This window comes from Brassica rapa, chromosome A03 (genome assembly GCF_000309985.2).
Source record: "Brassica rapa cultivar Chiifu-401-42 chromosome A03, CAAS_Brap_v3.01, whole genome shotgun sequence".
Taxonomy (NCBI): domain Eukaryota; kingdom Viridiplantae; phylum Streptophyta; class Magnoliopsida; order Brassicales; family Brassicaceae; genus Brassica; species Brassica rapa.
Genome location: NC_024797.2, coordinates 15,487,652 through 15,509,120, shown reverse-complemented (window position 1 = coordinate 15,509,120; position 21,469 = coordinate 15,487,652). Strand labels below are relative to the sequence as shown.

At 38.6% G+C, this 21,469-nt stretch overlaps 8 protein-coding genes and 1 pseudogene across 23 annotated transcripts; 3 read left to right on the top strand and 6 right to left on the bottom strand.

Annotated features, from left to right (window-relative positions):
* Positions 1–199: 199 nt before the first annotated feature.
* On the bottom strand, positions 200–2,262 carry LOC103858976 (stearoyl-[acyl-carrier-protein] 9-desaturase 5, chloroplastic). 2 transcript variants are annotated; one of them, XM_018657798.2, is made up of 4 exons: positions 2,016–2,243; positions 1,245–1,755; positions 740–1,180; positions 200–639 (listed from the first exon to the last, which is right to left on the bottom strand). In XM_018657798.2, the coding sequence occupies exons 1-4, from the start codon at positions 2,135–2,137 to the stop codon at positions 517–519; spliced, it is 1,197 nt and encodes a 398-aa protein (XP_018513314.1). In that variant the 5' UTR covers positions 2,138–2,243; the 3' UTR covers positions 200–516. The 2 variants fall into 2 exon arrangements, with proteins under 2 accessions (XP_018513314.1, XP_009134697.1); XM_009136449.3 differs by having other exon boundaries at positions 464–639; positions 1,245–1,749; positions 2,016–2,262.
* Positions 2,263–2,454: 192 nt separating this feature from the next.
* On the bottom strand, positions 2,455–5,553 carry LOC103858975 (putative lipid phosphate phosphatase 3, chloroplastic). Of its 14 annotated transcripts, none has more exons than XM_033286305.1 (8): positions 4,889–5,245; positions 4,294–4,390; positions 3,987–4,211; positions 3,700–3,897; positions 3,340–3,430; positions 3,065–3,253; positions 2,924–2,983; positions 2,455–2,843 (listed from the first exon to the last, which is right to left on the bottom strand). In XM_033286305.1, exons 3-8 carry the CDS (start codon positions 4,203–4,205, stop codon positions 2,635–2,637), a joined length of 966 nt encoding a protein of 321 aa, XP_033142196.1. In that variant the 5' UTR covers positions 4,206–4,211; positions 4,294–4,390; positions 4,889–5,245; the 3' UTR covers positions 2,455–2,634. The 14 variants fall into 14 exon arrangements, with proteins under 14 accessions (XP_033142196.1, XP_033142191.1, XP_018513320.1 ...); XM_033286300.1 differs by having other exon boundaries at positions 3,987–4,208; XM_018657804.2 differs by having other exon boundaries at positions 3,987–4,208; positions 4,302–4,390.
* A 579-nt stretch (positions 5,554–6,132) lies between these two features.
* On the bottom strand, positions 6,133–7,954 carry LOC103858974 (putative Delta(7)-sterol-C5(6)-desaturase 2). The gene is made up of 3 exons (XM_009136439.3): positions 7,462–7,954; positions 6,667–6,972; positions 6,133–6,590 (listed from the first exon to the last, which is right to left on the bottom strand). The coding sequence occupies exons 1-3, from the start codon at positions 7,685–7,687 to the stop codon at positions 6,292–6,294; spliced, it is 831 nt and encodes a 276-aa protein (XP_009134687.1). The 5' UTR covers positions 7,688–7,954; the 3' UTR covers positions 6,133–6,291.
* Positions 7,955–8,200: 246 nt separating this feature from the next.
* On the bottom strand, positions 8,201–9,483 carry LOC103858972 (annotated as a pseudogene).
* A 212-nt stretch (positions 9,484–9,695) lies between these two features.
* On the bottom strand, positions 9,696–11,947 carry LOC103858971 (delta(7)-sterol-C5(6)-desaturase 1). Its single transcript, XM_009136438.3, has 3 exons — positions 10,770–11,947; positions 10,369–10,674; positions 9,696–10,295 (listed from the first exon to the last, which is right to left on the bottom strand). The coding sequence occupies exons 1-3, from the start codon at positions 10,996–10,998 to the stop codon at positions 9,982–9,984; spliced, it is 849 nt and encodes a 282-aa protein (XP_009134686.1). The 5' UTR covers positions 10,999–11,947; the 3' UTR covers positions 9,696–9,981.
* Positions 11,948–12,194: 247 nt separating this feature from the next.
* On the bottom strand, positions 12,195–13,594 carry LOC103858970 (40S ribosomal protein S7). The gene is made up of 5 exons (XM_009136437.3): positions 13,449–13,594; positions 13,123–13,208; positions 12,977–13,050; positions 12,593–12,899; positions 12,195–12,517 (listed from the first exon to the last, which is right to left on the bottom strand). The coding sequence occupies exons 2-5, from the start codon at positions 13,195–13,197 to the stop codon at positions 12,398–12,400; spliced, it is 576 nt and encodes a 191-aa protein (XP_009134685.2). The 5' UTR covers positions 13,198–13,208; positions 13,449–13,594; the 3' UTR covers positions 12,195–12,397.
* Positions 13,595–13,846: 252 nt separating this feature from the next.
* On the top strand, positions 13,847–15,916 carry LOC103858969. 2 transcript variants are annotated; one of them, XM_009136436.3, is made up of 4 exons: positions 13,847–14,338; positions 14,683–14,844; positions 14,960–15,032; positions 15,352–15,916. In XM_009136436.3, exons 2-4 carry the CDS (start codon positions 14,693–14,695, stop codon positions 15,616–15,618), a joined length of 492 nt encoding a protein of 163 aa, XP_009134684.1. In that variant the 5' UTR covers positions 13,847–14,338; positions 14,683–14,692; the 3' UTR covers positions 15,619–15,916. The 2 variants fall into 2 exon arrangements, with proteins under 2 accessions (XP_009134684.1, XP_009134683.1); XM_009136435.3 differs by having other exon boundaries at positions 14,642–14,844.
* An 820-nt stretch (positions 15,917–16,736) lies between these two features.
* Positions 16,737–18,024, top strand: LOC103858968 (LOB domain-containing protein 41). Its single transcript, XM_009136434.3, has 2 exons — positions 16,737–17,127; positions 17,217–18,024. The coding sequence occupies exons 1-2, from the start codon at positions 16,938–16,940 to the stop codon at positions 17,804–17,806; spliced, it is 780 nt and encodes a 259-aa protein (XP_009134682.1). The 5' UTR covers positions 16,737–16,937; the 3' UTR covers positions 17,807–18,024.
* A 244-nt stretch (positions 18,025–18,268) lies between these two features.
* On the top strand, positions 18,269–21,291 carry LOC103858967 (ubiquitin receptor RAD23c). The gene is made up of 12 exons (XM_009136433.3): positions 18,269–18,528; positions 18,884–19,045; positions 19,136–19,189; positions 19,265–19,314; positions 19,420–19,545; positions 19,640–19,817; positions 19,992–20,138; positions 20,236–20,301; positions 20,397–20,444; positions 20,541–20,653; positions 20,787–20,865; positions 20,942–21,291. The coding sequence occupies exons 1-12, from the start codon at positions 18,463–18,465 to the stop codon at positions 21,056–21,058; spliced, it is 1,206 nt and encodes a 401-aa protein (XP_009134681.1). The 5' UTR covers positions 18,269–18,462; the 3' UTR covers positions 21,059–21,291.
* Positions 21,292–21,469: the final 178 nt, after the last annotated feature.

Here is a 21,469-nt window from a genome sequence, read left to right as displayed (position 1 = left end):
TTTGAATCAAAGTCTTTCTTCTTTTTACAATCTGACGGTAACATAAGAAGAAGAAGCACATTGCTTTGTTTGTTTGCAGTTCTGGTATCATTCTAGACTTTACTCTGTTTCAAATGTATTAAAACGTTCTCTTAAGTTTCATATTTGGTGTGGTAATAAAACTGTCAAGGCTTGGTTTAGCTATTAACTGCAAAAGAGATTACAAACCTTTCTTTATTTATGAGAGAGAACATTATTTCGGTACTGATACAACGAAAAGAGAACCAAATATAAAGAGCAAACTCTTAAGTTTTGTGCTTTGGTAACGAGACACTGTCACTACAAACACTCAAAACAGCTTTTACGGTCATTGACTAATTCAAACAAGAAACATAACCTAACCACAAACCTTTATCTACAATGTTCCGTGGAAAACAAAACATATTCAAATGAACTTTCGTGGTCTTAAAACTGGTTCCTCATAGGTGACGAAATTTATGGCTTAATCTGGGGATAATTTGAAAGAGAACTGTCTGCTTAAGCCCTAATCTCTCGACCAAAGATCCAGCTAAATGGTACGTTTTTGGCTGCTTCTTTGGCTCTTCCTTGAGCTCTCTCTTCAATCCTGCGGATTCTTGCAGGTAATCCGCAGACAAAGTCCTGTCAAAGGCATTGACAGAGTCAGAGTTCAAGTTCAGGTCCTGATAAAATACACAAAGCAAACCAAGCAGTCCAGAAAATATTAACGGTGGCAATTTACCTGGGCCATGTGTCCTTCACTAGAAAGGCCTGACAAAGTCTCAACGTTCCACCGTTCAACAAGAAACTCCAGAATATCAGCATAGTCCTTTGCAGTGTAAACACCTAGCCTCTGAGCAACGGTCGAGAAGTGCTCAAACAGGTTATCATCTTGGCCATCGTACATTAAATGCGCAGGCATCGAGATCTTTTTCTTCATCATATCAGCCAATCCCAAGATCGTGCCATCAGCGTCAATTTCAAAGAGCTTCTCCACAATCTTGGTGTAAGCAGTCTCGTGGCGCTTCTCATCAGCAGCAATGGTCCCGCATATCTGCGCAAGTTTCAAGTCTCCACGATCTTTCGCCAGCCTGGCAGTGTTTCCATGGGAGATGAAGGTGGCTCTCTCTTGGAAGGAAGTGTAGATGAAACCCAAGTAAGGGTTGTTCTCAGTTTTCGGATCCTACAAAAGATAACACAATCAATCAATTCAGAACTTGAAACATAACTCTATCCTCAGAACTTACCATTCCAGAGCCAATAAGGTACTGAATAGTCTTCTCAATCTGCCTCATGTCAACTCTCCCAGACAAATAAAGATACTTGTTAAGCAAATCCCCATGCCTATTCTCTTCAGCAGTCCAAGCCCGAGTCCACACCGCCCAAGGAGTAGGACTCGCTCCCGTCTCATCCCTAACACCGTCCAACGTGTTCAACATGGTCTGGTAAGTCGGAAGCGCTTCTTCAGTGATCATATCACCAACAAGCACAACGAAATACTCATCTGGAAGCTCCTTGCACCTTTCTCTTAGCTCCTTGACTTGGTCGTAGAACCCTTCTGACTCAGCTTCAGGGAGAAAGTCTGTCGGCTGCCAGGACTTCTCAACGGGCTTTAAGTAAGTCAAGAGGGTCTCATCAGCCCATCCTTCTAGGGATTTGAAGATCTCCAGCTTCTGTGGTGGCATAGAGTGTTTCACTTGGACGTGCACCTCTCGTGGAGGGATGTAGAGTTTCTTTCCATTAGTAACCTCTCTGTAATTAAGCCAAATAGAGTTTCAGATGAATACACTACAAAACAATCATTATTAGCTGATAGTATACTCCGGTTTAGATTAACGGTTCGGTTATTAGTTGGTTTAGCTTCCTTTTACTAAACCATATATAGTGATCAAGAAGTTTTATTTTCATTTCATTCAATAATCAATGATGATCAACCGAATCTAGAGATTTATCATCGATCGACACTCAAATCTAAATCACCAGATCAGGCAATGAAGCGAGGGAGAAAAAAAACTCACGTAGAAGCGGAGCGAATCGTGGAAGCCATGGAAACTACGGAAGATCTAGATCCCCGAGCTTGAGAGGGACGGCAAACGTAAGAAGAAGGAGAAACGACGATCCGATCCATAGACATAGCCATTTTTCTGCTGGAAGAAACTCAAATCAATGGAAGATGGAATGAAGGAGGTTTCTTCGATTATTTCTATGCTGCTGCGAAGCTACGATACTGTGACAAATGTGAAAGGTTTAAACGAGAGTAAGAGGGCGTGATGATCGAACTATGGACATTAACAGGCCCATGGGCCTAATGATATTTGACCCATTTAATACTCTTATTTCATCCATGCCATTCATTTTCGTTGCTTATTTCACAGGCCCATTCACTAAAACGCATGATCTTTTAATCGCGTTTTCTTCATTAATTTCGTTTATCTAGAACATAGAGGATATAGAAGCGTTTTGGCTTTAACATTTGGTTCGATTAAACTGAACTGAACAAATTAAAAGCAGTAAACTTTAACAAAAACCGGGGTATAACCAGTAAACCAAACACCAAAAGCAAACAAAAGAATGTATAGAACAAGACAAAAGTGTCCTAAGCTTCAACCAAACCAGCTTCAGTGATTCTGTATAATCTCAGCCTCTAGACGGCACTCTACCAGCTTCTACATCTGCTTCTTCTCTTCTCATACTCGGATTATCCACCAAATGTAGTCCCATAAACCCACCGTCTTCCTCTTCACCGTTATCTCCCTGAGGCGGTCGTTGCGCCATTTCATTCTCTGCTGCTTGAGCTTGAGCTCGTGCTGCCTCCAACACAAGGAAGTAAGCATATGGTCCCCAAGCTACAACAAAAAAAACCATATATTTATCGTTCAATTCACAACACTATCTTCTCAAAAGGAATCAATAATTCTCTTTTTACCTTCAGTGCGATATGGTGGCGGGAAGAATTGAAGATAACAGAACGTAGAAACCACAATACCTGCCATTGTAGACAATGGTGTGATGTTTTAAGGGGAAACAAGTTTTGAACTTTTTGAGTAGAGAGTGAAAACAAGCAAACCTAGCAAGCCTCCAGCAAAGACGTCTTGCCAGTGATGCCAATAATCATCCACACGGGAGATACCAACAAGAGCTGCAACTAGCAAAGGGAGTATGACAATGCACAGCTTCGCAACGTGTCCTTTACCATCAAACGCTCGAATCTTCCCTGATAAGTACAGCGACAAGAACCCTAGTCCCGCGAAAGACCCTACAATAGCCAAAACTATTCACTCTCTTTTGCTTCTTTCTAGTGTTCTGTATTAATAATGCTCAAGAAAGGTTTGGTCTTATTACATGAAGTGTGTCCGCTTGGGAAGCTCTTGTGCCCTTCCCTTATAACACTTTTATCACCATGACATATCACATCTCCGAGAGCATCATAAACCTGAGAAGCAAAAAAACAAAACTCAAGAGACAGAACATGAACTAAAACACACAGTAGTAGTACTCTCATGATGTTTTACCTTAATGCACATATATTACGAAAACTATTTTTTATTCAAAAGTTTCACTAAATTATAATTAAATAGTTTATTTAATTATAAATAGATATAACAAAAAATACAATTAGCTACACAGTTTTTTGATAAAATTAAATTATCTATATATTTGTGCAAACATCATCTATATTGAAACGGAAGGAGTAATACTTACAGCTTTGCCATCAGGAAAACAACGCCAGAAGAAGTCAGGACGCGGTCTACCAACTGCGTTCTTTATCGAATCAGTAAGCACAGCCGTCACCAGAACAGAGTACAACAGACCTAGCACCGCGTGGTGAAGATCGTATACGTCTCTTCTACGGAAGTAGATGAAGATGAAGATCGCCAGTGGCAGCAGCATCGCATAGACCTGAAGGAAAGGAATGATATGTTATGGTTGTGAAAAAAATGTATGGAGTCAATGTTAATAGCTTTGAGTTAGTGAGGAAGCTTGCTTACCGGGACAGACCAGATTGGTACGGTGTTGCTCTTTAGAGGGTAGCTTAGATCAGTCATCATGTCTTTACCGACAAAGCGGTAGAACGGGTGGATTATGAGGAGGATGCACTCGAGGATAACAAGTAGTACGAGTATGATCCAGTCATGCATGTGAGTTCTTGCGAGTGTCATTCCATGGGACCTCACGGTGTGAGTGCTTTGGTGCGCCTCTCTCATCATGTCCTGCTTGGAGACATTTAAATATGATATTAATCAAATAACATGAACTCAAGAACAACCAAAGACAAATACAGTTAGGGGTAGGTACCTCTTTACCTATAAGGTTACTATGAGTTGAATGTCAGATGGTGAGACTCAATTATCAGCAGTTTCTTGAAATCTCAGGTCCCCCGGATTGTTACAGCCTAAAATCTCAATAATCACAAACTGGTCCGGGCAAAAAGTTTTTTACAGAGAACTACCACAATAAAATAATGAAGAAACATTCCTAACCACTTACTATATTCTGTCCACGGACAACGTTTCTAACGACTTACTAATTCTATAATTCACAGCTCATTCTTTTGGTAAAAGCTAAATCTGGCATTGCCATAACTAATTGTTTTTGTTCTAATACAATAACCATTCCCATGTTCAAGCTAGAAACTAAAGTTTATAAGAAACCTATATCTACAAAGAACTCCATACACAGAACCAACCACAAGAGAAAAGATGAGAGATGAATCCTTTATAACTTCAGGCCAAAACTTGCACTGAACAAAAGCATGATTAAGTAGATTGTGATCTCACCAAATCCGGAACCAAGAGTCACTTACTTTGCAAATTACAAGGTTTAATTAACACTCGGCAATTAGATTCACCAAACACACACAGAAAAAATTATAAAACCACCAATTTAATACCTTTTTTTTTTGTCCAAAACCATTGGCAAGAAGAACCGACAAACCTGGAAAAAACCACCAAAACGAGGAACAGACTCCGTGTATTAACGTAGCAGTTAAAAAAAGTCCCCAAACAAAAAAAAAGTTAGTTGAAGAGTAGCAATAAAGAGAAAAAAAAGGCTAAAGCTGGTGGACAAGAATTAAGATTGAAGAAAGAGGGAAGTAGACAGGTAAAAGCCATCGTGATGAGTAGATGAAACCCCAATTCAACATCAGAGTAATCAAAGTAATAGTGACTCTGTGGGACAACCTAATCTAATCTACACAAGTGGGGAGCAGTGTGCAATCTTAAATGTTTTGTATGTCGACACAAATACTAAAACCCATGTCAAAGGAGCGAACTTTATACAAAAATAGATTTAAAAAAAAAACAGAATTAGAGAGTGAAAATTACCTGACTCTCTGTTCGATTATCTCGTGTCTGAAAAAGCAGAAAAGGAGGAGTTTTTAAAACAAAACTCAGTTTGGTCGATTCGCCGTATGAGTTGTTTTTGATGGTAAGGAAGAAAACGTGGGTTAGTTAAAAAAGAAAAGGGGTGTATTTCTATTTTCACGGCGGATGAAACAGAGAGATTGAGAGAGAGCAGCACGCGTCTTGTTGCAACTCATGATGAAACACATTTTTATACAGATAGAAGCTTTATACTGTATTTGTGTTGCAATTAGAGCTTAAATTAAAAAAAAATTTGATTTGTTTTCTAATTTTCTACCTTACAGATTTTTTACCTTAACTTCAAATCTTTTACCTTAACTTAAATTTAAATAATTTATTTCTTTCAGTACTATGATATAACACAATGTTCACGCTGAATTAATACTACATTTTGTATACCCATCAAATAAAAGTAAAATATTTGTTTCTCCTTTTAGATCAAAGTTTGAATTTATTTGTCCCTCTAAGTTCAAAATTCGAAATCAGCTCACATCCAATGATCCAAACCATGATTAAATTTAGTTTTTTTGTTTATCAATGCACGTTTAACCATTTGACACCAATACTTGGTTTTCCTAAGGAAGCTGATATTTAACTTTTATTTAATAGATAGATGTATAGAATGAAGTAGTCTTAACTTCATATAAACATGGTACTATATGATAGTTTTCAAGGAGATTTGTTAACGGCTGAAAAAAAGATAAACTATGCCTCTTACATAAGATTATATCTTTAGCAGCCTCACCTACCATATAAGTCTAAATACACAACATTTTAGAATTGAAAATTAAAAGAAAAGTCAGAAACTTCGCAGCAAATAGTGCAAGTCATGTTTCTTATTCCAACAAAGTGATTACAAAGCTTTTAAGACTCACGAGAAGAACAACACATGCATGCAAGGGAAAAGAATGTGAATTTTGAAACATTAATCTCACATTGCTTTCTCGTTGTCATCTTCGGCTAAAGGAACCTTGAGGGTGCCAAACATCCAATCCATCCAAATGGTATAATGACCATAGTTATGCTTGTATGTAGTATGGTGTATGGTATGATATCCAGCACCCATTATAGGCCATATGTTACCATGAATGCAATCATGGATGCTCGCTGTCCATATCCCTTCCAAAAACAAAAGACTCAGATGCGTTATGAGATGAATTGGCACTATGAACAGAGCTATCACGTGCGGTACTGCCTGAAGTATCCCGTCCAAAGGATGGAACGCGAGCCCTAAAACAAAACAAAAACATTTTAAGCAAATAGAGAGAGAGTGTTTTGAAAGAGAGTTCTTGAGAGTGTGACTTGCCAGCAAATGGAGAGAGTGTGTTTTGCTTGTTGTACATATGATGAGTGGCATGGAGATGCTTATAGAGAAATTTAATGTCATGAAGCTCTTTATGAACCCAATAAATCATAAACTCAACCAAAAGAAGATAGAGTGTGATGTACACCAAAGAGAGGAACCAGTTGAATTGGTCAAGTGTAGAGTAACATTTGGTCCAACCACGCTCGATCATATACTCGGAGACAGTTGGAAGAAGTGTGTACCAAGGCATAGCCTTCATTGCCACATGTATTTGCAGAATCATCGCCTTTCTTGTAGGAATTGAATCTGAAGCAAATGGTAGATTATTAAATAAATAAATAATCAATACTGAGACAAATTAAAGGAAATAAAAAACTATGATCCCTCTAATAACTGGTAACTAGTAAAAAGAAAAAAAAGATAGGATGAACTAAATAATTATTAATTGAATATAATGGAATGGAATTAGTATTTCATCTATTTCAGTATTTTCTACTTGGAATGATTTCTCAAAGAAATGTTTTTTTCTTTCTGAAATGGCATGGAATGTTATAGAATGAAATTGAATATCAATTATATTTTTTCATAGTAACTGGTGAATAATTTGAGGAATGTAATAGAATTAAGCATTTATGAAAATTTTCACTACATAAAAGTGCAGTCCAGTTGGGATTTTTTTTTTCATTTTCAAGGTGATTATAATATACTACATTTTAGCTCAAAAATCATCAAGAACTACAAAATTTGACCACATAAATGAAAACAAGAAAAACAGAAAATTAAGAGTAAAGTTACCTTTGGGGATGTAAACGTTGAGCTTAAGGTAATAGATGTAGAAGCACCAGAGGAAGCCGGAGATGAAGTAAAGTAAGTTTCCGGCGAGGTAGTTCCTGAGCCATGTTTGGAGAAAATGTGGTAAAGGCTCCCACAGGCTCGCCGGCAAAAGGTGACTCAGGATGATACGGTTGTAAAACGTAGTCTCCTCGACGAACTGACTAAGAAACCCATTGTCCACCGCCATGTATCCACCGTGGGAAAGTTAAAACTCTGATAATGCGTATTATGTGTGGGTGTGTGTGAAAGAGAGAGAGAGAGAATCTCTGCGTATAAATCGCTAGATGGAGGGCCTTTAACGCTTTGTGAATTGTTTATCTCTGCTCATGTTCCTTGCTTTATACGTTACTTTCAAACATTTATTAAGAAGTATTTACAAGACAACATCCCAAACCTATATTCAGCCCCATGTTTTTATTATTGGAATTAAAGCCATTATGTTGGCTGGAAGTTCTGCTGGTAGTTCTGTAACAGAACTTCTGTTGAAAGGATTTGCAACTAACGTTAGTAAAAGTGGCTTGCAGCAAGTATAGAATTGGTTTTCTAGGGTCTTCTTCTAAATATGTATAAACTTTAGGGGCTACACTGCATCATCTTTTCTCTGATTGTCAATAATGCTGGTGACTTGTTAAACAAGAAAGAAGAACGTTTACCTGATTTAGACTTTAGGGGCTATACTACACTGCATCATCTTTTTTTCAGATTTCTTACCTTAACTGAAAAAGACAAACTATGCATCTTACATTATATCTTTAGCAACCTCACCATAAAGTATATATAGTTTACTATTTTCTACAAAAAAGAAAACGAGACTGACACCCACAAGTGAACTTTGAACATTAATCAGTAATCACACTTAGCTTTCTGATATAAGCCGTTATCTTCGGCTACAGAAGGAACCTCAAGGGTGCCGAACATCCAATCCATACAAATGGTATATTGACCACAGTTATGCTTGTATGTAGTATGGTGTATTGTATGGTACCCTGCACCCATTATAGGCCAGATATTACCATGGATGCAATCATGGATGCACGTTGTCCACATCCCTCCCAAAAACAAAAGACTCATATGCGTTATGAGATGAACCGGCACTATGAACAGAGCTATCACGTGTGGTGCAGCCTGAAGTATCCCGTCCAATGGATGGGACGCGAACCCTGAGAAAAAAAATCAAAAACGTTTTTAAGTAAATGGATGGAAAAGAGTGTGTTTTGAAATTAGAGAGTGTGACTTACCAGCAAATGGAGAGAGTGTGTTTTGTTTGTTGTACATGTGGTGGGTGGCATGGAGATGCTTATAGAGAAATTTAATGTCATGAAGGCCTTTGTGAACCCAATACATCCCAAACTCAACTATAACGAGGTAGAGCACGATGTAAACAAAACAGAGGAACCAGTTGAATTGGTCAAGTGTAGAGTAACATTTGGTCCAACCAAGGCATACCCTTCACTGCCACATGTATTTGCTGAATCATTGCCTTTCTTGTAGGAATAGAATCTGAAGTAAATTGTAGATTCATTAAAAACAAAACCAGAACTAAGACAAATTATTAATACTTCAAACCAAACTAACCAAATTTCGAATCGAACTAACCAAATTAACCAAAATCTCATTATAAAATAACTGAACTATCCAAATACAGAACCGAAACCGAACCAAATACATTACAATTTACATGAAACTAAAATAGTCACCTTCGGGGATGTAAACATTGCGTTTAAGATAATAGATGTAGAAGCACCAGAGGAAGGCGGAGATGAAGTAAAATAAGTTTCCGGTGAGGTAGCTCCGGAGCCATGTTTGAAGGAAACGTGGTAAAGGCTCCCATAGATTCGCCGGCAAGAGGTGACTCAGGACGATCCGGTTGTAAAACGTTGTCTCGTCGACGAACTGAGTAAGAAACCCATTCTCTGCCGCCATGTATCCGCCGTGGGAAAGTCAACCTCTGATAATGCGTTTTATGAGAGAGATAAATATTCTGCGTCTAAATCGCTAGATGTCAAGTCTTCAACGCTTTGTGTAATTGTTTATCTTTATTTTTTGAAACACGTGTACTTGTTTTATACTATATGCCATGGTATTTAGACTATTTACAAGACAACACCCCCAACTTATATTCAGCCTCATGTTTTTATTACTATCAGCGTTAAAAGCCATTGTTTGGTTAAATGTTCTGTAATAAACAGAACTTCTGTTGAAAGGATTTGCAACTAACGTTATTTTAAAGTGGCTTGCAGCAAATATAGAATTGGTTCTCTAGGGTCTTTTTTCTAAATACGTATGAAGTTCAGTGACTACATTGCATAGTCTTTTCTCTGATGGTCAATAATGCTGGTGACTAGTTAATCAAGAAAGAAGAACGTTTAGACAGCACATGTGTAGTAAATGGTTCGACAGAAAATAATTGGAAAGATTGAGACACATGAAGAAGAAAGTAAAAAAAGGGTTGTAAGAGAAAGACAAAACAAAAGGGCATTCTCACTCTGCTTTCTTGGAGATGTCTTTGTTGTCAACATCTTCTAAAAGAGGGTCTTTAAGAGAGCCAAACATCCAATCCATCCATATGGTATAGTGACCATAGTTGTGCTTGTAAGTAGTGTGGTGTATGGTATGGTACCCTGCACCCATTACAGGCCAAATGTTACCGTGGATGCAGTCATGGATGTTCGCTGTCCATATCGCTTCCATAAACAAAAGACCTAGATGGGTTGTGAAATGAATTGGCACTATAAACAGAGCTATCACATGCGGTAAAGCCTGAAGTATCCCATCTAGTGGGTGAAACGCAAGCCCTGAACAAAAAAAAAACAAAACGTGCTGAATGCAACCAATCTTTTACATGACTAGAAATTAAAATATACTTACCGGCAAAGGGAGAAAGAGTGTTCTGCTTGTTGTAGATATGATGGGTGGCATGGAGATGCTTATAAAGAAGCTTAATGTCATGAAGCTCTCTGTGCATCCAATAAATACCAAACTCAACTAAAACAAGATAGGTCGCGATAGAAACAAAGTAGAGGAACCAGCTGAGTTCGCCTATACTAGAGTAACATCTGGTCCAACCACTTTCGATCATATACTCAGAGACGGTTGGAAGCAGAGTGTAACAAGGCATCGCCTTCACTGCCACGTGGATTTGCAAAAGCATAGCCTTTCTTGTCGGAATCGCATCTAAAGACAAAAAAAAAAAAGAGAACAACTTAAATTTGAAAAAAAAAGACAAGAACCAATCAGACAATTAAGTTAGGTAATAAAAGTAAAGTTACCTTGAGGGAGATAAACGTTGAGTTTGAGGTAATAAATGTAGAAGCACCAGAGAAAGCCTGAGATGAAGTAAAGCAAGTTTCCGGCGAGGTAGTTCCTGAGCCATGTCTGGAGGAAATGCGGTAAATGCTCCCACAGGCTCGACGGCAAGAGGTGACTGAGAACAATGCGATTGTAAAACGAGGTTTCGTCCACAAACTGCATCAGATACGACGCATTATCCACCGCCATTTTAGTATCAATTCGCCGTCTGAGAAATTGGCGATCCACCGCCGGATTGATTTTTTATAGTTTAACCTTTTCCTGAACGAGATCGAGTCAACTGTGCTCGTGCATGCCCGCACACAGAGAACAAGTCATCCCAAATCTCGCGCACACTGTTTCGTTGGCAGTGGCACACTGTTTTTTATCGAAATAACTGTAGTTCTTCCTTATATTTACAATTTGGACCTTGTATTTTGTATAGAGCGACTATTAACCCACAACACTAGGTATATTGGTTTAACGAAATATATGAAATATTCAAGATTTTGTACTAAAAGTCTAAAACACGTTTTGAGAAAAGGAAATGGCTGTTATTGGATTTTCAAAAACTGGTCTCGAATTTTTTTGTATTAGAATCATTCAAGATTTTAACTTATATATCAAATTAGTGTTCAAATATAGTCATTTTTTGTAGAAAAAACTAATCCGAGTCAAAATTTTGAATCCAAAATTAGTATATTTTATTTTTGAAGATGTAGTGGATGGGTGTATGCACTTTGTTTTAAGGTTTAAAAAGAAAAATGGGTATGAGTTGGTGATTAGTATAATATTTGGGTGAAAACTGGAAAATATCAAAAGACATGGGATTATAAATGCAAAAGAAGTACGAGGATATTTGGTGTAAAGACAAAAGTAGGAGTTCATTTAATTCCCGACGGAGTCCAGACACACGAAGTCCCCCCGCACGTGGAACAAAAAAGTCACGCGCTGTCAGGACCACTCAAAAAGACTAGGACCCATGATACTTAAATGGGCTAATAATATAAAGCCCAAACTAGTCTAGTGCAAAAGCATTCGAGACCTGGAGAGCAGCGAGTCATTGTTAAATCCGTCGGCAAAGCACGCGATCTCTTCTAAACATTTGTCATTCTTACCAGCAAATGGAGAGATCATTTCTAAGTATCCATGGGGCTCGTTTGCACCAAGGTATAAGCCTCATGCATACTTCAGTCAGACATCCTAATGTCTGAGATGTCATGTTTTGTGCCTGTAGATACTGAGATCTATTTAATGTCTTCCTTCATCTGAGTTAAAGCTGTACAGAGCAGGAGTGAATAATAGATTTTTGTATCCTTTTCAGCTGAACAACACACACGCTCTTTCTCTGTTAATGTATGGTTAAATCAAACTATGTCAACCTTGTGCCAAGAAATTATATTCAATGAGAATTTTTTTTGAGATATATATATTTTAAACAGTGAATCATTTGGAGAAACAGAAGAAAGCTATTGTTTAAACACAAGTTTTGAGGAAGACTGAGATGCAACAACTTAAACAAGAAAATCTTTTGCAAAGAGTTTTTACTCAAAAACAGAATAAAAAAGCTCTCTATCCGACAAAAAAAAAGAATCAAACATTCATCTCTTCAACCTTCTATGGTAGGGTACTCGAAAACAACATCTCTCCCTGTAAGCTTCCTGTAGACACCAACCATTGTCTCAAGCTTGTACTCAGTGTTGTTCCTCTCCTTAGGCTCCAAGAAGACCTGCCAAAAATTGAAACATGTTAGCTAAGAGGCTAAAGCTATGAAAAGATCAATAAACGTTAGATTTTTCTTTACCTTCATGATCTTGGTGCCATCAACACGGTATCTGGTACGCTTTCCAACAATCTCAGCAGGGTAAGCAACGTCCTCAAGCATGGCTTCATGGACGGAAGTGAGAGTCCTGTTGCGTGGTCTCTGAACAGCTGAGCCTTTCTTAGGTGGGCGCATGATTCTTCTGGTGGCAACAAAGACAACGTCTTTTCCACTGAACTTCTTCTCGAGCTCTCTGACGAGACGAGGATGGATCTTGCGGAAGGCTTTCCTCAGTCTGAATGGGACATAGATCACAATTGCCTTGCGGCCTCCAGAGATATCCATCTGACTGCACAAAATAGAAAAAAAAAAGAGATATTTCAGACGAAGTTAAGATCTTTACAGACTCTATAAATGAAAACTTACACAGCTTGGTTTATGTAGAGATCTTTCAAGTCGCTTTTCAACTCCTGGTTGGTGTTCTCCAAGTCAAAGAAAGCCTGCAGTTAAAATAAATCAATAAGGAAACCAATAAAAAACACATTCACAAGGTTTAAGAAAGAAGAGAGAACCTGAGCAACTTCCTGTTCGAAGTCAGTTGGTGCGACACCCTTGTCCTTGTGGATCTTGTTCTGAGCAGAGAACATCTTTGCAGATTCTAAAACAATTTAATAAACACAGAAACAAATAACCCAATCAACATTTTGATAGCTTCAACGCAAAAGAATGAGCTACATTTCTCAATTGGTTACAAAAGCTAACATCATTAAGCAGATCAATTAAATTGTGACCCTAATAAAACCCATGAATTACAGCTCTCACTAAAGCTAATAACAGAGTATGCAATTAGATTAAGAAAAACGACGATTAGCCTCCAGAATAGTATAGTGAAGCGTACCAGTTAGCAACGACGAAGAACACTGGAAGGTGGTGAAAAGAGGTTTACGGCTTCCTGCTTAAAGAGCTTCGTGTTCGAGAGGCGACGCGAATCTGGTGAAGCAGAGGTTTAAATAGTAAGGGTTTCTTTTGAGATCCCTATTTTGGACGGTCTGGATCTTCTCAGGGCTGATGCTATTACCTTAACTGGGCCGCTGATAGGTTACTATAGCTAATGGGCCAAATAGACATATTTCGAGCTTAACCCAATAGGCCAAAGTAATTGGTCAAAGTCTTTTGGAGTTGGGATGATGACGATAACCCTGTTTAGAAGATAATGGAGATTACTTAAAGGGGACTGTAAACATTTAAAACGTGAAAAGCATTAAGAACTAGAGACCCACAGTATATCATAATAAACAATTACAATATATTCTCACAAGTCTTACGAAATAGACGTAATTGAACATTCTAAACCCAACAAATAAAATTTAAAAAAAAATGTTTGATGGTTTCTTTACACAATTAACAACTTGCCAATGATTTTAGTTTATATGGCTTTGAATGTTACGAACCGGCCCGCTCTGCACCGCAGTTAAACAGTAACAAAAATTTCTACATATATCATATATCTATACGTTTTTATAACTGTTAAACATGCACCGCAGTTAAACCACTTGTTCCGCACCGCTCAAACCGCAGTTACCATTCGGAGTCATAAATTACGGAATAACGACTGCGAGAACAAACGAAGTTGTAATAATTTTCTGGCGGAAACGACATAGTTTCGTGACACAAAACCTTTATCTCATCGTCGTCTTAATATAATAAAGTGCTTATTATTCACAGCCACTCTGTTTCTCTACTTTTCGCTCACCCTTATCGCCGCGTTTTCGTCAAAAAGTTCGTAAGGTAGTAGTACTTCCCTCTTTCGTTTTTCTTCTCCAAGTTCCTTTAATAATAGCGTAAATGACAGATCAAAGTTAGTTTTTTGTTTCTTCTCGTAAACGGGTTTGTTGTAAATTTTAAAACGTTCAAAATCCTTATCTTGTTCGTACGAAAGTTTGCTGTTTATATAGTCCACTCAATACGTCTCAATGAAACTGGTTTATTCTGGTCAACGTATTCTGTTTCTGAACATTCTGTTTTATACCCAATCTCTCTCTGTATTTCGAAATGATCCTTTTTTTTTTTTTATTATTACCCGTCCCTCAGATTGTTCTGATATCTCCATTGTGTTTCGCTTGAGACAAAAGTGGTTCGAAGATGAATCATTATAGCCTCCAGCAGAACGCCTTCGAATCTAGAGGATTTGTTGTTCCTGTCTCCTCTGATCCTATCTCTCTTGTTTGTCCTAAGCCTCGCCGTGTCATTCTCTCTAATAACGTTATTCATCCGTTTAGATTATTACATTCAAGGTATCATCATAAAGCCTCTTCCTTTTGTCTTTTTATCCACAGAGATCATATTGTTTTTGTTTTTTGCAATACTAAATGCTGATTTTACTATATGCTTTGTTTGGGATTTTAACAGTCAATCCAGAGCAGCTGATGTAAGTGATTGTAAAGCTGGGGCTGATCTTTTGGACATCATCATTCGTAGAAAGGTTTGTCTCCTTCTTTGAACTTGGTGTATTGAAATCAAACAATCCCTTGTCTTCCTTTGTTTGAACTATTAGACTTTGCACCATTCTTCGTCGATTTGTGTTTCTTTGTATTGTATCAAAACACTAGACTATATAGTTGCTTCAAGTTGTTTAATCCATATTTATAATGGATTCATCAGATTTCACCTGCTTGAATTATTGTTTTTGTTCTGCTTCTTCTCTACAGAATGGTTTGCCTATGTAGATTGAATCTTTAGTCAGATACGGAAAGGATTCAGTATCTAAACTTTGATTCTCTTGTCTTGTTCTTTCTCTGTAGGAAGAAACATTATCTGGTGTAGCTTCATCACCTCCATTTTTCCTCGGGTCTCCCCCGAGCAGAGTATCAAACCCTTTAGCTCAAGATGCACGATTTGGAGATAACAAACTCAACCCTATCTCACCATTCCTCCCATCTCCATCTCGTGTCAAAGGAGGAAGCTGTGGTCGAGTGAAGTTTGGGATTAAGCCTGCTTCTGTTAGAGTAAAGGGATTCGATTGCTTAAACAGGGACTGCCAAAACTCAAGCATACCTGCCATGGCTTAGAAGAAGGAGCAGAGATTCATAAAATCCATAATCCCTTTTTCGATTATATGTTTTTTGAATATTAAGAAGAGTTAAAAAGATCAGTCAACATCCTTAGTTAAGGCTTTGAGATCAATATTGTGTATATATACCGTAAATTAAGATGTGTTATCCTTATTCTCACTGTAACATATCAAACCACTTTGGAGTGTTTGTTCTTCTTTCAGAGAGGTTCTCAATCTTTGTAAAAATGTAATTTTGTAAAGCTCGACATGTATATGAACTGTAACACATGACGATGTAATATGTATGTATGCAATGGTGACCTAACCACAATAACTACAAGATCTCAAACTATTTTCTTATGCAAATTTCAGATGACAAAACGATTATTTTCATTTATTATATACATAATGATCTGTCAATAATTTTCAAAAAATCACATTACAGAATCCACTTCTCAACTATCTCAAATGTGCAAAGTTTCAAACTAATGAAATCATATTAAAGCTGAATTTTGGTAGTCTTAATTAAGCCAAAGGTAAATAAGATTTACTTTTCTTTTTTCTGAACAAAACCGTCGGCGACACAGAGATCCGCCCACAGTCACAAAGAAGAAAATATCAAAACCCGGAAAACCGAAAACCAGAAACCAGGCGCTAGTTTTCGGACAATAATAAAGCAGTATTCGAAAACGGGTTCATTTCCAGAAAACCAGGAGTTCATTGTGGGTCCCATCTTCCTCAAATCCTATCTGGCTCAAACGTGGCGATTCGACCAAATTTTCTGACGCGCGAGCGTTAAAGGCACGAACTCAAAAGGATAATACTAATTGATTGATGATAGATTGTTTATAATAATTTGTGAAATTATGTTTTTTTTTTTTTTTAGCATTATAAACTTGTCAGATGCTCTCTCAAATAAAGTACTCCATGATCTAATATCCACGCTGCATATTAAATATTTTGGATGAAAGTAACTAAATACCAGATTTTGAATAATTGATTTAAATTCATAATTAAATGTACTAACACGTGTACGGCACACGCGTGGGGGTTGAGAGTGGACAAGAAACAAAATTTGGGGAAGAAAGACAAGGATTAAAACGTTGAATCCGGAAAAAAAAAACCGCGGCGTGTTTAGCAAAACAGCTTCTTTTTATTTGTCTTCTCTCTTCTTATTAACCTTGGTTTCATCTCTCAGCTTCCAAAAACCCGGGGGCTTATTATCTAACAAACTCAATCAACATCTTTCTTATATAATTAGTGAATCTCAATCCGTCCTTATTACAAAAATCTCCCAAGAAATCTTACGAAACAGAGTCTAGAAGACAAAACAAGATGCGGATGAGCTGTAATGGATGCAGAGTTCTTCGAAAAGGGTGTAGTGATGATTGTAGTATACGACCGTGCTTGTCTTGGATCAAATCGCCTGAAGCGCAAGCAAACGCAACGGTGTTTCTCGCCAAGTTCTATGGCCGTGCTGGACTCATGAACCTCATCAACGCCGGTCCCGATCACCTTCGTCCTGGTGAGTTGTTTTTTTTTCCATTAAAGTCATCTTTAGTGGAGAGACGAAAGGTCATTTAAGGTTAACGAACTTTGCGTGATAATTTGCAGGGATTTTCCGATCGTTGTTGCATGAAGCTTGTGGGAGGATTGTGAATCCGATCTACGGTTCGGTTGGTTTGTTATGGTCGGGAAACTGGCAGCTTTGCCAAGCCGCCGTGGAGGCGGTGATGAAAGGTGAACCGATCACAGAGATGGCCACTGATGCGGCGACCAACGGCCAAGGCCCGCCGCTGAAAATGTACGACATCCGACATATTTCCAAGGATGAGAGCTCCGCCGCCGCAGCTGCGGCGGCTACTGGCTCAACCGATCTCAAACGGCCGAAACCTCGCCGCGCTAAACGTGTCGCCGGTGTTGCTAAACCGTCGGAATCGGAGGAAAAAGAGGCTAGCCACGTGTCGTCGTTGAGCCACCAGTCTGAAGTCGTGGCTGCTCAGGAAGGAGAGAGCAATATCTCGGAGGTCATGACGTTCTCTCCGCCGGCTGTGCAGAGTTCCGGCGAGATCAAGCTTGACCTAACATTAGGGCTCGAGCCGGTGTCGCATGCGTGTAACGTGGTGCCTCTTAAGAAGAGAAAGATCGGCGCGTTCGCCACGTGTCAGGAGGACATCCCGTGTAAGACTGAGCTTAAGCTCTAACTTTTTTCCTTTGTAGTTTTGCCTCGCGTCGGCTTCGTTCGGCTCGGCTGTGATACCATTGGGCCAAGCTGCAGCATCAAACTGGGCCGATAACTCTTTTTTTGTATTTCTCTCTATGTTTCCTTTTTGAGTTTGTACTTCCTCTGGTGTGATAAAAGATAGTGCATGTACAAACTTATTTACAGAGATAAATTTAAATTTGGATAAAGTGATTATTACTGTTCTGTCTTATTTTATTTTTTTTACCATTATCAATAGCAAAAACAATAGAAAAGACGAAAACGGCCTACCCATTTAGAAAATATTGTGGGCTTAGGCCTATATTCTAAACAGTAAAAGCACTATGGGCCTATCTTCTAAACATTAGAAGTTGTTGGGCCTATCTATTAACAGCTGTAATCCGGAAGCTGTCAACATGACGTGGCATATTTTAAGTGGCCTAATGACGTATGACGTGGCAGAGTGGAAAGTACCAAGACATGTGCTTCTTGGGCCACAATCCAGTAGTGGAGATATCGAGGGAACCACCAAGGTAGGGGCTACATTTCGTGTGCATCATCTTTTACCTACTCGCCTTCTCCCCAAGTTATTGCGATTGCCAGCTGCGATCGATCTGAGCTCAGTTTCGCCTGAGGAGGGATTTTTTTTTTCCGAAGATGAAGATATTTGTGAAAACTCTCAAGGGGACTCACTTCGAGATCGAAGTAAAACCTGAGGATTCGGTATGAGAAAGTCTGTTAGATAGTTTTCGTAATCCTTAATTGAGACGGTTTAGTTTCGTAATCCGATGCCGTTTTTGATCCGGTTTAGTATTTGACTCTTTGATTTAGAGACTGCTAGAGATAATTAATATAATTTGGATCCCTTCATGTATATGAAGCTCGACGGTTTTGGTGTATACTATATAGTTACTTGCTGAGCTGATTATAGCTTGTTTAATTGGAACTTGTTAGGCATCGTCACTATAATTGCTGTTTCTAATTTTATCTGGTTGTATTGGATGCATGTTTGATTATCATATGTAATTGAATAAAGTTTTGTGGTCAAGGTCCATGTTTTTGACTATTTTACAATCAGGTTGCTGATGTGAAGAAGAACATAGAGACTGTGCAGGGAGCAGACGTGTATCCTGCTGCGAAACTGATGCTTATTCACCAAGGGAAAGTGCTTAAAGATGAGACCACCATTGAGGAGAACAAGGTTGCTGAGAACAGTTTTATTGTCATTATGATGGCCAAGGTGAGCTTCGATCTTAGGAAACAAGTTGTGCTATTTTAGCTCTTTTATTACCTAATTTTTACTTATGCTCTCTGGGGGCTAAACGTGCAGAGTAAAACTGCCTCGGCTGGAGCGTCTAGTGCATCTTCTGGTCCTACAGTGCAGGTTAGTTGGTTATGCTGTTATAGCATCTTCATGCAACTTGTTTGTTGGATGATCTAAACTTTACAATTGGTTTAGGCTAAGTCGATGCCTACCTCATCAACACAGCCTCCAGCTTCTGTAGCAATGTGAGTATTCTGTACTCGGAAATATTCTAAAATATATCTGAAAATATGTGTCTATTCTAATACTAATTGCGATTTTCTCCCCCCAATCTTCCTAAATCTGTGCAGACCAGCTGCAACTGCACCAGCGCCTGTAGCTGCCACTGAAACTGTGGCTGCACCTGTACCTGCACCTGAATCTGTTTCTACTACTCCACCAGCAAGCACTCCTCCACCCGAATCAATTCCTGCAGGGTTAGTATATTTACTATATATATGTAGTCCTTGGAATGTCTGCTTAGTTCAGGTATTGGCCTACTCTTATATTTGTTTCTTTTGGTTAATATAGGTCTCAGGGTGATGTGTACGGACAAGCAGCATCGAACTTGGCCGCTGGAAGTAATTTAGAGAGTACCATTCTGCAGATTCTGGACATGGGTGGAGGAGCCTGGGATCGGGACACTGTTGTCCGTGCACTCCGTGCTGCATTTAACAACCCTGAAAGAGCTGTGGAATATCTTTACTCTGTGAGTCCTATTTTGTTTTTTCTTTTTCTGAGTTTGCTGTAGATGCTGAGTCCTATGATCTTAGTCACTAGGCTTTTAATCTTCTTCTTTGTCACTGTTATAGGCTATTGTTTTTAGTGACACTAAAGCTAGATGATAATTTATATATTTTAAACACTTATGTTTATGCATTAGGGGATCCCCGAGCAAGCTGAAGTTCCACCAGTTGCTCGTGCTCCAGCTAGTGGTGGGCAGCCAGCAAATCCTCCAGCACAGGCTCAGCAACCTGCAGCGGCACCTGCTACTGGTCCTAATGCAAATCCGTTAGATCTCTTCCCACAGGTAATAAATTTGGAGATCAAAAGCATACTTTGTTTCTTTTAAAAACTTTTGATCATCATTGGGTATGTTGTACTAAATCTACGTTTATCTTTGGCAGGGGTTGCCAAATGTTGGAGCAAACCCTGGTGGTGGAACACTTGACTTCCTGCGCAACAGCCAACAGGTACAAGCTGTTTTTTTTCTACTTGCTTACAAGAAGAGCATATAAGACTATCAATGTGCGACTTGTTTATTGTTGTTTATTCTGGTGTGTATCAGTTCCAAGCTCTGCGTGCAATGGTGCAAGCAAACCCTCAAGTTCTGCAGGTATGTCTATCCAATTCACAGAAGAACTGCAATAATTGTTGAGTCATTTGATAGCTTTACAAATGAATAATAATGTTGTCCATGTGTTATCTGCAGCCTATGCTTCAGGAACTGGGAAAGCAAAACCCAAACTTGATGCGGTTGATTCAAGAACATCAAGCTGATTTCTTACGTTTAATCAATGAACCCGTTGAAGGAGGGGCAGAAGGGTATGTATAATCCTTGTTCTCTTACGGTTGTGATTCATATGTAACATACATATAAAAAACGAAACCCTGGGAGGTTTTCACCTACTTAAACAATGATTCTTTTCTTAGTTAATTTGTGCACTGTATTATTCAGCGCCAACCTCTTCGGCGAAGGAATGCCACAGCCACAGGCGATTCAGGTCACACCTGAGGAACGGGATGCAATTGAAAGGGTATGTTTCGTTTCTTTCCCCTCGCTTTCTTCACTCTCTTTACTGATTCCATTATAAAACAAAAAAAAAACTGCAGCTGGAAGCGATGGGATTTGAGAGAGCATTGGTGTTGGAAGTGTTCTTTGCGTGCAACAAGAACGAAGAGTTGGCTGCAAACTATCTTCTGGATCACATGCATGAGTTTGAGGAATAAGCTTTTTATTATAAAAATACCCTTGTTCTTCTCTCTGTCTCTTCTCATTGGTTCATATGTTTTACTTAAAAAATTGTGGGGATTGCCAAGTTCGAACTTCGTTACTCGTCCGTGGTCATGGATACTCTCAGTTGTCAGTTTAAAATGGAGTTTCTCATTCTGCTCTTTGTATTGTCGTTGATCGTATCTAGTCGTTGCAAAATCTCATGTTCCTGTTTTTTTATTTTGTCGAACTGGAGACAATATGTATTGTATATGAATGTATTAATAGTAAACGTAAAAACAAAACATGAAAACCCAAAGTTGATTCACTGTAATGATCTCCTAAAACTTCCCTCGTGTACTCTCGTTCATACGTAAGTTGTTTTATCAATGTCAATCTCTTGCAATATATAATTAATGTTTTGATTG

Bases quoted from the DNA above. Each gene is read 5' to 3' on its own strand.
- LOC103858975 (XM_033286304.1), bottom strand. From the start codon at position 4,205: ATGATGAGAGAGGCGCACCAAAGCACTCACACCGTGAGGTCCCATGGA. The intron at 3,431-3,699 runs GTAAGTATTACT...TTTGCTTCTCAG, and splicing joins GTTTTCCTGATGGCAAAGCT to GTTTATGATGCTCTCGGAGA. The intron at 2,844-2,923 runs GTAAAAAGAGAA...TTTTTGTTGTAG, and splicing joins GCCACCATATCGCACTGAAG to CTTGGGGACCATATGCTTAC.
- LOC103858968 (XM_009136434.3), top strand. From the start codon at position 16,938: ATGCGGATGAGCTGTAATGGATGCAGAGTTCTTCGAAAAGGGTGTAGT. The intron at 17,128-17,216 runs GTGAGTTGTTTT...GATAATTTGCAG, and splicing joins TCCCGATCACCTTCGTCCTG to GGATTTTCCGATCGTTGTTG.
- LOC103858970 (XM_009136437.3), bottom strand. From the start codon at position 13,197: ATGTTCTCTGCTCAGAACAAGATCCACAAGGACAAGGGTGTCGCACCA. The intron at 13,051-13,122 runs GTTCTCTCTTCT...TTTTAACTGCAG, and splicing joins TCGAACAGGAAGTTGCTCAG to GCTTTCTTTGACTTGGAGAA. The intron at 12,900-12,976 runs GTAAGTTTTCAT...TATTTTGTGCAG, and splicing joins CTCTACATAAACCAAGCTGT to TCAGATGGATATCTCTGGAG.
- LOC103858976 (XM_018657798.2), bottom strand. From the start codon at position 2,137: ATGGCTATGTCTATGGATCGGATCGTCGTTTCTCCTTCTTCTTACGTT. The intron at 1,756-2,015 runs GTGAGTTTTTTT...TATTTGGCTTAA, and splicing joins ACGATTCGCTCCGCTTCTAC to TTACAGAGAGGTTACTAATG. The intron at 640-739 runs GTAAATTGCCAC...TGCCTTTGACAG, and splicing joins GTGAAGGACACATGGCCCAG to GACTTTGTCTGCGGATTACC.
- LOC103858971 (XM_009136438.3), bottom strand. From the start codon at position 10,998: ATGGCGGTGGATAATGCGTCGTATCTGATGCAGTTTGTGGACGAAACC. The intron at 10,675-10,769 runs GTAACTTTACTT...TTTTGTCTTTAG, and splicing joins CAACGTTTATCTCCCTCAAG to ATGCGATTCCGACAAGAAAG. The intron at 10,296-10,368 runs GTAAGTATATTT...TTTTTTGTTCAG, and splicing joins CACTCTTTCTCCCTTTGCCG to GGCTTGCGTTTCACCCACTA.
- LOC103858974 (XM_009136439.3), bottom strand. From the start codon at position 7,687: ATGGCGGTGGACAATGGGTTTCTTAGTCAGTTCGTCGAGGAGACTACG. The intron at 6,973-7,461 runs GTAACTTTACTC...CATTTGCTTCAG, and splicing joins CAACGTTTACATCCCCAAAG to ATTCAATTCCTACAAGAAAG. The intron at 6,591-6,666 runs GCAAGTCACACT...GTTTTGTTTTAG, and splicing joins CACACTCTCTCCATTTGCTG to GGCTCGCGTTCCATCCTTTG.
- LOC103858967 (XM_009136433.3), top strand. From the start codon at position 18,463: ATGAAGATATTTGTGAAAACTCTCAAGGGGACTCACTTCGAGATCGAA. The intron at 18,529-18,883 runs GTATGAGAAAGT...TTTTACAATCAG, and splicing joins AAGTAAAACCTGAGGATTCG to GTTGCTGATGTGAAGAAGAA. The intron at 19,315-19,419 runs GTGAGTATTCTG...AAATCTGTGCAG, and splicing joins CCTCCAGCTTCTGTAGCAAT to ACCAGCTGCAACTGCACCAG.
- LOC103858969 (XM_009136436.3), top strand. From the start codon at position 14,693: ATGAATCATTATAGCCTCCAGCAGAACGCCTTCGAATCTAGAGGATTT. The intron at 14,845-14,959 runs GTATCATCATAA...GGATTTTAACAG, and splicing joins TTTAGATTATTACATTCAAG to TCAATCCAGAGCAGCTGATG. The intron at 15,033-15,351 runs GTTTGTCTCCTT...CTTTCTCTGTAG, and splicing joins ACATCATCATTCGTAGAAAG to GAAGAAACATTATCTGGTGT.